The following is a 12488-nucleotide window of genomic DNA, read 5'->3' on the forward strand; positions in this document are numbered from 1 at the left end:
GGAGGACTACAAGGAGTGTAGAAGGAATCTTAAGAAATAAATTAGAAAGGCCAAAAAAAGGCATGAAGAGGCTTTGGCTGACAGAGTAAAAATAAATCCAAAGGGTTTCTATAAGTACATTAAAAGTAAAAGATTAGTGAGAGATAAAATTGGACCCCTTGTAGATAGCGAGGGTAGGCTGAGTGAGAAGTCTGAGGAAATGGGGGAAATTTTGAATGATTTCTTTGCCTCTGTATTCACGAGGGAAAAAAATGTTGAACCAGTTGAAGTAAAGAAAAATAGTGGGGAGGTCATGAAGCATATAAGGATAACCGAGGAGGTAGTTATGGCTGTGTTAAAAAAGATAAAGGTGGATAAATCTCCCGGACCGGACAAAATATTCCCTAGGACACTCAGGGAGGCTAGTGGACAGTTAGTGGGGCCATTAACAGAGATATTTAGGATGTCACTGGCCACGGGGGTGGTGCCAAAAGATTGGAGGGTGGTGCATGTGGATCCTCTGTTTAAGAAAGGGTCCAAATGCAAACCTGGGAATTATAGGCCTGTAAGTCTGACGTCTGTGGTGGGCAAGTTATGGAAAGTGTTCTGAGGGATGCTATTTACAAATTTTTGGAGGTACAGGGATTGATAGGGAGTAATCAGCATGGTTTTGTCAGGGGTAGATCATGCTTGACAAACCTGATTGAGTTCTTCGAGGGGGTTACAAAAAAGGTTGATGAAGGGAAAGCTGTGGATGTTGTCTATTTGGACTTTAGTAAAGCTTTAGACAAAATTCCCCACAGGAGGTTAGGAAAAAAGGTGGAGGCATTAGGTATAAATAAAGAGGTAGTGAAATGGATTCATCAGTGGTTGGATGGGAGGTGTCAGAGAGTAGTGGTAGAAAATTGTTTGTCCAATTGGAGGCCGGTGACTAGTGGAGTTCCTTAGGGTTCGGTCCTGGGTCCACTATTATTTGTTATATATATGTTAACGATCTGGATGTAGGGGTGGAGAATTGGATAAGCAAGTTTGCGGATGACACAAAGATTGATGGTGTTGTTGACAGTGAGGTAGATTACCGTAGATTAAAAGGTGATTTAGGAAGGCTGGAGGTGTGGGCAGAGAAATGGCTGATGGAATTTAATACAGATAAATGTGAGGTGCTACATTTTGGAAAGGCAAATTTAAATAGATCATATACATTGAATGGTAGACAATTGAGGAGTGCAGAGCAACAAAGGGATTTAGGAGTTATGGTAAATAGTACCCTCAAGGCTGATACTCAGGTAGATGGTGTGGTGAAGAAGGCATTTGGAATGTTGGCCTTCATAAATTGGAGTATTGAATTCAAGAGTAGGGAGGTTATGATGAAATTGTACAAGGCATTGGTGAGGCCAAATTTGGAGTACTGTGTACAGTTTTGGTCACCAAATTATAGGAAAGATATAAACAAAATAGAGAGAGTGCAGAGAAGGTTCACGAGAATGTTGACAGGATTTCAGGGTCTGAGTTACAGGGAAAGGTTGTCTAGACTGGGGCTTTTTTCTCTGGAGCATAGAAGATTGAGAGGGGACTTGATAGAGGTGTTTAAGATTTTAAAAGGGACAGACAGAGTAAATGTGGATAAGCTTTTTCAATTAAGAAAGGGGGAGATTCAAACTAGAGGACATGGTTTAAGATTGAAGGGGGAAAATTATAAGGGGAACATGAGGGGAAATTTCTTTACACAGAGGGTGGTGGGGATGTGGAATGAGCTTGCGGCAGATGTGGTTGAGGCGGGATCATTGGTCACATTTCAGGAAAGACTGGATCGTTACATGGATAGGAGGGGACTAGAGGGGTATGGACCGGGTGCTGGTCAGTGGGACTAGGAGGGTGGGGATTTGATACGGCATGGACTAGAAGGGCCGAACTGGCCTGTTCTGTGCTGCAAGTGGTTATATGGTTATATGAACAAAGGGAACAACATATTGGCTACTCTTTGATCCTCTTGTTGCTGTAGGGTACAAAAATATTCGCAGAACTTCTATGTCCTAAATGTTCTATATTCTAAAGCCTGAGTGTCAGGAACCAGCTTTGGTGAGTGCATTTAAAGGGAGTGGAATGAGCACTTGGGCCAATGTAATTTCGGGACCATCACTGGAAGAGGAGGACGAGAGACTTGGGAGAGCTTTGAGTGTTGGGAAGCAGTTTTGGTGAGTGCATTTAAAAAAAGGGAGCGGAGGGCGATGTAAGGGTTAAACAGATTGGTGGGAGTGAGTACTATTGATAAAGGGCAGTGGCAAATAAAGTTCAGAAGCTCAAGTTGAGCAGCCAGTGGAGTGGCCAGTGAGAGAGCGGCTCAGGGTAGCAGTGGGACTTTGATGCTTTGGCTCATAAGGCTTTGATGAGCAGAGTCTGAGCTTGTTTCCAACAAGGTAAGTCCTGGTAAGACCTTTGTATTTAGACTAGGAATAGATAATGGAGTCAGCTAGGGCAGTAGAATGCTCCAAGTGCAGCATGTGGAAAATCTGGGACATCACGATGGCCCCTGATGACTACACCTGCAGAAGGTGCATCCAGTTGCAGCTCCTGGGAGATTGAGTTATGGAGCTGGATGAACTCCAGATCTAGCAGAGGCAGTGAAAGAGAGGAGCGTCAGGGAGACAGTCATCCACCCCCCCCACAAATGTCAGGAAAGGGGAATAGGCAGACAGAGCCGAGCACCCCGCGGCCGTTATACCGTTTTGGATACTGTTGGCGGCGGGTGGGGGGGGGGGAGACAAGCCCTAATGGTCACATCTTTAGCACAGAGTCTAGACCCTTGGCTCAGAAGGAAAAGGCAGTGGGGGGGGGGTGGGGAGAGAAAAGAAGAATTTTGGTTATTGGGAACTCATTGGGTAGGCGAACAGATGTGAATGAGATCTAGGCTCCTGGATGGTATGTGGCCTCCCAGGTACCAGAGTCAGGGATATCTCTGATCAACTCCACAGCATTCAGGAGGGGGAAGGCAAACAGCCAGATGTCGTGGTGCCTGTGTGGAATCAAAGACATGGACAGATGTAGGTACGAGGTCCTGAAGAGGGAATATAGGGAGTTAGGAAAGAAGCTGAAAAGCAAGACCTTAAGGGTGGTAATCTCAGGACTGCTGCCCATGCCACGCACCAAGAGCGTAGGAATAGTAAGTTGTGGCAGATGAATGCATGGCTGAAGAGTTGGTGCAGGGGGCAGGAGTTCAGATTGGTGGATCATTGGTTCCTCTTCTGTACAAAAAGGACAGGTTGCACCTGAAATGAAGAGGGACTAATATCCTGGTGAGCAGGTTTGCTAGAGTTGTTGGGAAGGGTTTAAACTGCAGGTCCTCCCCAACTTGCAACCCATGCAACTTGCATCCAAAGCACATACAACTGAATTTTTTTTTTAAATAAAGAAAAAATATAAAATTTACATGGCTTAAGTTGTATTTTTCAATCCTTTTCTGGATTTTACTAAGGCATTTGACAAGGTTCTCCATGAGAGACTGGTTCAGTAAGTCATGAGGCATGGGATCCATGGAATGTTAGTTAAAAAAAAATTGGCTTGCAGGTAGAAAGCAGAGGGTAGTAATGGAAGGAAAGTCTTCTGCCTGGAGGTCAGTGACCAGTGGAGTGCCGCAAGGATCTGTTCTGGGACCCCTGCACTGTGTGATTTTTATAAATGACCTGGATGAAGAGGTGGAAGGATGGGTCAGTAAATTTGCAGATGATACAGAAATCAGTTGTGGATGGTTCTGAAGGATGTTGAAGGTGGCAAGAGGATATACAGGGTATATAAGAGGCAAACTGTGCATACTTACCTTGTTAGTCGGCATCCTGAGGTCCATAGGCTGGGCCCGGCCATCGTGATTCCTGAGTGCATGCAGCATCAAGATGGCCACGCCCAGCCTACAGACCCCAGGATGCCGACTAACAAGATAAGCATGGACCAGAATATGGAAAGATTTGCCAAGTTTGACTGACAAATTCAGGAAGTTTTAAATCTACGATCTGATTAAAAAGTTTGCTTTAAGACTGTGTACTCCTCGTGTGTGGGCACAATTCTAACATCCGTCCATTTTGAGATAGGACCAATCCTTCGGTCTCAATTACTGGGAGAGCCTATAGTTTGGCAGGGGGATGTGAACCAGAAATGTGGGTGCAGAGAAGAGGGCAGAAGGTGAAAAGCATGATGGTATGTGCTCTGAGTTTGCGAGGAAGGGCAGATGGGGCAAAACATAAATATAGCCAGTTAGAAATGTGTCTATAAGCTGACCAGCTGACAAGAGGAGGTCATACTAGAACTAATTCTGGGTAATGAACCTGGTCAAGTGACGGACCTCTCGGTGGGTGAGCACTTTGGCGAGATGGACCACAACTCCCTGAACTTTTGCATAGCTACGGATAAGGATAAAGTCAGACAAAATGGGAGAGTGTGTAACTGGGGAAGGGCTAAGTATGATGGGATGAGGCAGGAACTAGCGAGACTAATGTGGAAACAGATGTTCAAAGGTGAAAGTACAGAAGTAATGTGAAGGAAGTTTAGGGACCATGTGGTATGTTCAGGATAAGTTTGTTTCACTGGGACAGGGAAAATATGGTAGGAAAAGTTTACCGTGGTTGACAAAACAGGTGAGGCAGCTAGCCAAGGGGAAGAAGGAAGCACTCATTAGATTTAGGAAGCAGGAAGGGCTCATGAGAAATATATGATAGCCAGGAAGGAGGTAAGAAAGGACTTAAAGAAAGCTTGAAGGGAGCATGTGGGATAAAAGTGTTCTCTGCATATGTGAAGAGTAGTGGGATGACGAGATTGAAGGTTGGGCCACTAAAGGATAAAGGAGGGAACGTACCTGGAGGTGAGGAGGACCTCAATGAATACTTTGCTTCAGTATTCACAATTGAAAAGAACCTGGATGAGGGTGATGTCGGAATAGAACAGGCTTGTGTGCTGGACAATGTGGAGATAAAGGAAGAGAAAGTGTTGGATCTTCTTAAAAACATCATGATTGACAAGTCCCCCGGGGCTGGATGCGATATTCCCTAGGTTGATGAAGAAGATGAGGGATGAGATAGCTGGGGCAGTAGCTATGATCTTTGAGTCCTCTGGCCGCAGGCAAGGTGCCAGAGAATTGGAGAATGGCATATGTAGTCCCCTTATAAAAGGTAATGTGGAGAATCCTGGGAATTATAGACCAGTGAGCCTTTCGTTAGTGGTGTGCAAACTATTGGAGAGGATTCTCAAGGAGAGGATCTATGAGCATTTGGTGAAGTACAAGGATAGTCAGCGTGGCTTTGTGAAGAGAAGGTTATGCCTCAGGAGCCCAATTGAGTTTTTTGAGGAGGTAACAAAGGAAATAGATGAGGGTAGGGCAGTAGATGTGGTCTTTCTGGATTTTACTAAGGCATTTTAAAAGGTTCTCCATGAAAGACTGGTTGAGGAAGTCATGAGGCATGGGATCCATGGCTGTGTGGATAAAAAAAAATTGGCTTGCAGGTAGAAAGCAGTGGAAGGAAGGTATTCTGCCTGGACGTCAGTGACTAGGGGCTGAAAGGATCCCTGCACTGTGTGATTTTTATCAATGACTTGGATGATGAAGCAGAAGGATGGGTCAGTAAGTTTGCAGATGATACAAAGATCAGTTGTGGATGGTGCTGAAGGATGTTGTCTGTGGCAAGAGGATATAGACAAGATGCAGTGTTGGGAGGTCAAGTGGCAGATAGAATTCAATCCAGATAAGTGTGAAGTGATGCATTTTGGAAGGACTAACCAGAAGGCTGAGTATGGGGTTAATGGTCAGATACTTAAGAGTGTGGATGAACAGAGAGACCGTGGGGTTACCATATAACCACTTACAGCACAGAACAGGCCAGTTCAGCCCTACTAGTCCATGCCGTAGCAAATCCCCACCCTCCTAGTCCCACTGACCAACACCCGGTCTATACCCCTCTAGTCCCCTCCTATCCATGTAACGATCCAGTCTTTCCTTAAATGTAACCAATGATCCCGCCTCAACCACGTCTGCCGCAAGCTCATTCCACATCCCCACCACCCTCTGTGTAAAGAAATTTCCCCTCATGTTCCCCTTATAATTTTCCCCCTTCAATCTTAAACCATGTCCTCTAGTTTGAATCTCCCCCTTTCTTAATTGAAAAAGCTTATCCACATTTACTCTGTCTGTCCCTTTTAAAATCTTAAACAACTCTATCAAGTCCCCTCTCAATCTTCTACGCTCCAGAGAAAAAAGCCCCAGTCTGGACAACCTTTCCGTGTAACTCAGACCCTGAAATCCTGTCAACATTCTCGTGAACCTTCTCTGCACTCTCTCTATTTTGTTTATATCTTTCCTATAATTTGGTGACCAAAACTGTACACAGTACTCCAAATTTGGCCTCACCAATGCCTTGTACAATTTCATCATAACCTCCCTACTCTTGAATTCAATACTCCAATTTATGAAGGCCAACATTCCAAATGCCTTCTTCACCACACCATCTACCTGAGTATCAGCCTTGAGGGTACTATTTACCATAACTCCTAAATCCCTTTGTTGCTCTGCACTCCTCAATTGTCTACCATTCAATGTATATGAACTATTTAAATTTGCCTTTCCAAAATGTAGCACCTCACATTTATCTGTATTAAATTCCATCAGCCATTTCTCTGCCCACACCTCCAGCCTTCCTAAATCACCTTTTAATCTACGGTAATCTACCTCACTGTCAACAACACCATCAATCTTTGTGTCATCCGCAAACTTGCTTATCCAATTCTCCACCCCTACATCCAGATCGTTAACATATATATAACAAATAATAGTGGACCCAGGACCGAACCCTAAGGAACTCCACTAGTCACCGGCCTCCAATTGTACAAACAATTTTCTACCACTACTCTCTGACACCTCCCATCCAACCACTGATGAATCCATTTCACTACCTCTTTATTTATACCTAATGCCTCCACCTTTTTTCCTAACCTCCTGTGGGGAACTTTGTCAAAAGCTTTACTAAAATCCAAATAGACAACATCCACAGCTTTCCCTTCATCAACCTCTTTTGTAACCCCCTCGAAGAACTCAATCAGGTTTGTCAAGCATGATCTACCCCTGAAAAAACCAGGCTGATTACTCCCTATCAATCCCTGTACCTCCAAAAATTTGTAAATAGCATCCCTCAGAACACTTTCCATCAACTTGCCCACCTTAGATGTCAGACGTACAGGCCTATAATTCCCAGGTTTGCATTTGGACCCTTTTTTAAACAGAGGAACCACATGCGCCACCCTCCAATCCTTTGGTACCACCCCCGTGGCCAGTGACATCCTAAATATCTCTGTTAATGGCCCCACTAACTGTCCACTAGCCTCCCTGAGTGTCCTAGGAATATTTTGTCCGGTCCGGGAGATTTATCCACCTTTATCTTTTTTAACACAGCCATCACTACCTCCTCGGTTATCCTTATATGCTTCATGACCTCCCCACTATTTTTCTTTACTTCAACTGGTTCAACATTTTTTTCCCTAGTGAATACAGAGGCAAAGAAATCATTCAAAATTTCCCCCATTTCCTCAGACTTCTCACTCAGCCTACCCTCGCTATCTACAAGGGGTCCAATTTTATCTCTCACTAATCTTTTACTTTTAATGTACTTATAGAAACCCTTTGGATTTATTTTTATTCGGTCAGCCAAAGCCTCTTCATGCCTTTTTTTGGCCTTTCTAATTTATTTCTTAAGATTCCTTCTACACTCCTTGTAGTCCTCCTTCAACTTCTCAGCTCCCTGCTCTTTATACCTCTTGTACACCTCCCTTTTTCTCCTAACCAAATTTCCAATATTCGTCGAAAACCAAGCCTCCCTATGACTTCCAGCCTTTCCTTTGATCCACACTGGGACATATCTACTCTGTACCCTCAAAATTTCTTTTTTGAATATCCTCCATTTTTCATTAACATCCTTACCTGAAAATATCCTGTCCCACTCAATACTTCCCAAATCCCTTCTTATTCCTTCAAAATTTGCTCTTTTCTAATCCAGAACCTCAACTTTAGGCCTCTCCTTGCTCTTCCCTAAAACTACCCTAAAACTCACAGAATTATGATCACTAGACCCAATTGGTTCTCCAACATTAATGTCTGCTACCTGACCTAGCTCGTTCCCTAACAGGAGATCCAGTATTACACCATTCCGAGTCGGTTCTTCTACTAACTGATTTAGAAAACAATCCTGAACACATTTAACGAACTCCAGCCCATCCAGCCCTCTAAACGTATGGGTATCCCAATCAATGTGTGGGAAGTTAAAATCTCCCATGATCACTACCTTATGATTTTCACACATATACGTTATCTCCCTACAAATTTGTTCCTCTAATTTTCTTGGCCTATTTGGTGGTCTGTAATACACCCCTATTAGCACCCTCTTGCCTCCTCCACCCCTCAATTCCACCCAAACAGCCTCACTGGTCGATCCCTCCATACCATCCTGCCACCTCACGGCAGTAATGGCCTCCTTAACAAGCAGAGCAACTCCTTTTTTACCCCTGATCTATCACATCTAAAACAAATGTATCCTGGAATATTAAGTTGCCAGTCCTGCCGCTCCTGTAGCCAGGTCTCACTAATTGCCACAATATCGTGACCCCAAGTATCTATCCATGCTCTCAGCTCATCTACCTTGTTCACTATGCTTCTTGCATTAAAATATATGCATCTCAGAGAATGACCCTCACATATATTCTCTTTTTTACCTTCTACCCTAATCTCCACCCTACCTTTGTTATCTGTTTATTCCTAGCTAGGTGGCCATACTCCCTGGACACTGCTCTCACACTCTGTTCCCCACCCCCCTGCCAAACTAGTTTAAACCTTCCCCCACAGCTCTAGCAAATCTGCTTGCCAGCACATTGGTCCCCCTCCAGTTCAAGTGGAGTCCGACCCTCTTGTACAGGTCCGACCTTCCCCAGAAGAGATCCCAATGATCCAGAAATCTTATCCCTTGCCCCCTGCACCATCTCTTTAGCCACGCATTCATCCTCCACATCCTCCTATTTCTACCCTCACTAGCTCGTGGCACGGGCAGCAATCCAGAGATTACTACCTTGGAGGTCCTGTTTTTTAACTTCCTACCTAATTCTACATAATCCTGTTTCAGGACCTCATCCCCACTTCTAACTAAGTCATTGGTCCCCACATGGACCATGACTTCTGGCTGTTCTCCTTCCCCTTGCAAAATGCTATGTACTCGATCAGAGATATCCCTGACCCTGGCACTAGGGAGGCAACAGACCAACCTGGATCCCCTATCTCGTCCCACAAACCTTCTATCTGTCCCTCTGACTAATGAGTCCCCAACTACAAGTATCCTATTCTTATCCTTCTCTCCCTTCTGAACCTCAGGGGCAGCCCCTGAGGTGATAGGATAGGATAGTTAAGAAGGGACGCTGAGCTTCACTAATAGGGGGATTGAGTTCAGGAGTCGAGAGATCATGTTACAACTCTACAAATATGTGGTGAGACCACACTTCGAGTATTGTGTTCAGTTCTGGTAACCTCATTATAAGAAGAATGTGGAAGCTTTGGAGAGGGTGCAGAGGAGATTTACCAGGATGTTGCCTGGATTGGAAAAGAAGTTTTATGAGGCAAGGTTAGCAAAGCTGGGACATTTCTCTCTGGATGAGAGGAGGCTTAATAGAGGTCAACAAGATTATGATAGGCATAGATAGGGTGCACAGTCAGCACCTATTTCCTAGGGCAGGATCAGCAAACACCAGAGGACGTGTGTAAAAGGTGAAGCGAGAGAAGTTTGGGAGGACGGGGGTTATTTTTTTTAAAACACAGAGAGTTGTGGGTGCCTGGAGTGCCTTGCCAGGGATGGTGGTTGAGGCTGAAACTTTGGGGGCATTTTAGAGACTGTTAGACCAGCACATGGATGGAAGAAAAATAGAGGGTTACAGGGTAGGGAGGGTTTAGTATATTTTTTAAAGGAATATATGGGTCAGCACAATATCGAGGGCCGAAGGACCTGTACTGTGCTATAGTGTTCTATGTTCTTAGCAATCTCCTCACTTGTCTCTTTCAATAACCCAGGATAAATCCCATCAGGCTCAGGGGACTCATCCACCTTAATGCTTTTCAAAAGACAAGGCACCACCTCTTTCTTGATCTCAGAATGCCCAGCACATCAATATTCTTCAGCCAAGGCTCCCTGTCACTGTCATCCTTGTCCTTCTCCACGGTGATTGCCATGCAAAGTACTCACTTAGTTCCTCTGGCTCCAAACATGAATACCCTTCTTTGTCTTGGAGTGCTCCTAACCTCAGTCATCCTCATGTTCTTAATATGTGTGAAATGCCTTGGGATTCACATTAATCCTGCTCTCCATGGACATTTCATAACCCCATTCTGGGCTTTTAATGCCTAGTTTGAGCTCCTTCCGACAAACCTTGTGTTCTTCCAGGGCCCTGTCCAATTATAACTTCGTCTGACCAGACTCATGACCTCTCGTTATCCATGCTGCCAAACTTCATGACAGTCACCTGCCCCAATCCTCCTCCATCCAATGCCCACCTTCCTACAGCTTGCTTCTGAGCTTACCTGTGCGATGACAGGACACAGTGCAGCTTCACACATAACTGGAGCTCTTGGGTGTTGTACTCACCGGCTGGAGTAGCACTGACGCTCCCGGAAGGTGACACCAATTCCGCACGTCCGGCTGCACTCTCCCCACTCTCCCCAGTGGCCCCAGTAATCCGCCTGGCGGCTCTTCCTCAAAGGCTGTGATCAACAGGAGACAAGATGGGCTGGAATGAGAACTTGTAACCTGGAAAGCTCCAGTTATTGGATCCCAGTAACAGAGCAAAACTTCTCCGAGCTTAACATGCTCAGCTAAATGCTCAGCAGATCAAGCAGTCAAACCTTCACTGAAGACGCAATTGATGGTCTGAAGTAGGAGCAGGTTTACAGAGGATAGCTATAGCTCAGATGGACATCTGCACCCCCAGCTGGAAATCTGTACCCCCCCCCCCCCCCAGTAGGATATCTGTACTTCCAGGAGGACATCTGTACTCCCAGGTGGATATCTGTACCCTCACCACCCCGGATATCTGCAGAGGATATCTGGACCCCTCCAGCAGGATTATATGGACCCCCAGGAGGATTATATGGACCTCCCTGGAGGATTATATGGACCACCCCCCCACAGGAGGAAGTCTGGACAACCCCCCCCAAAGGAGGATGTCTGGACCCCCCCCAGGTGGATGTCTGTAACCCCCACCCACGTGGGCCTTTTAGGTTACTGGCATCAACATATTCCCCACCTCACCATACTCCTCTGTTCACTGTATGACATTTCCAGGAAAAAAAGCCATGTTCCAGCGGGGACCTGAGCAACAAACTATATTTAATATGACAAAACCGGCCGTTGAACAGGCACTGCCACTGCGCCCTCACCCCCCAACCCCCCACCCTTTGAATTACAGGTCTCTGCCATGAAGACAATGGCCAAGTGGAGCCTCTGGAAGATGCGGCAAGGTCGCAGGGTCTCACTCAGCTTCTGGATCAAGTCTCTCCCCGGAGCTGCCTCCAGCTACTTCCCCATTCAAGGACAGCTCTGTTAGCCACAAAGTACCAGATAGCAGCAGACAGTCATACTCCAGCCACCTCTCTCCATCATGTGTCGGGTTAAATCTGTGGATGCAACCCACAAGGAGGGCCATGCCCAGCGGGCCTTCATAGTCAAGTGGAAATAGTACATAGTGGACTAGATTGAGGCTAACAGTGGTGGAAGGCGGTGGTGCTCCATCCCACCATGGATAAAACACGCACAGGAGAAGGGTGGGGGGCATCCAGCCAACTGGCCGAGCTGGCGGCTGTGGCATTCACCCTAAGAGAAACCTCCAGGCCAGTCTGCATCTATGTGGATTCCTGGGCTGTGGCAAATGGCATTCAATGTGGATGGCCCAGTGGCAGGAGACAGGGTGGCAGATTCACAGCCGCCCGCTCAGGGGACAACAACATTGGCATTTCATTTGGGAGGTAGCAAGACAAAGAATGGTCACAGTCCCCTGTGGATGCACACACCTCCAGGGAAACCACTGAAGCTGCCCAAAATGCCACTGTGGACCAAACCGCTCAAATTCTCTCCAATCAAAGCAACCCCAGCCCCTTGGCATCATGGGCACACCATAAAAATGGGCATCTGGGGATCGAGGAACACAACAATGGGCAGAGGGTCTGTGGGTCTCACTTTCCTATGATGAAGCAAGCACCGTGGTTGCCAATTGTGCCATTTGTCACAAGTAAAACCAAGAGGTGGCCAACGAGTCCTCCAGGCTGCATTATCCAGGGCACAGGAGCAGGCCAAGTATGGCAAGTCAATTATATAGAGCCTCTCTCATACAAAGCAATATGCCCTCACAATGGTAGATACATTCTCGGGTGTCTTGGTGGCAATGCCCTGCCAATGAGCTGAGTAAAACAGCACCATTAAAAGGGCTACAATACCTCTCCTCTAATTATG

The 12488-nt window shown here is 45.9% G+C and overlaps 1 protein-coding gene across 3 annotated transcripts in view; it reads right to left on the bottom strand.

Moving 5' to 3' along the window:
- LOC138753883 (papilin-like) overlaps positions 1-12488 on the bottom strand; it is a 104256-nt gene that overhangs the window by 83454 nt on the left and 8314 nt on the right. For all 3 annotated transcript variants that reach the window (XM_069917420.1, XM_069917418.1, XM_069917419.1), the window contains exon 2: positions 10629-10744. In XM_069917420.1, the coding sequence (XP_069773521.1) occupies positions 10629-10744 (116 nt within the window). The remainder of the gene's footprint in view (positions 1-10628; positions 10745-12488) is intronic.

The sequence above is a fragment of the Narcine bancroftii genome, chromosome 2 (assembly GCF_036971445.1).
Source record: "Narcine bancroftii isolate sNarBan1 chromosome 2, sNarBan1.hap1, whole genome shotgun sequence".
Lineage (NCBI taxonomy): Eukaryota > Metazoa > Chordata > Chondrichthyes > Torpediniformes > Narcinidae > Narcine > Narcine bancroftii.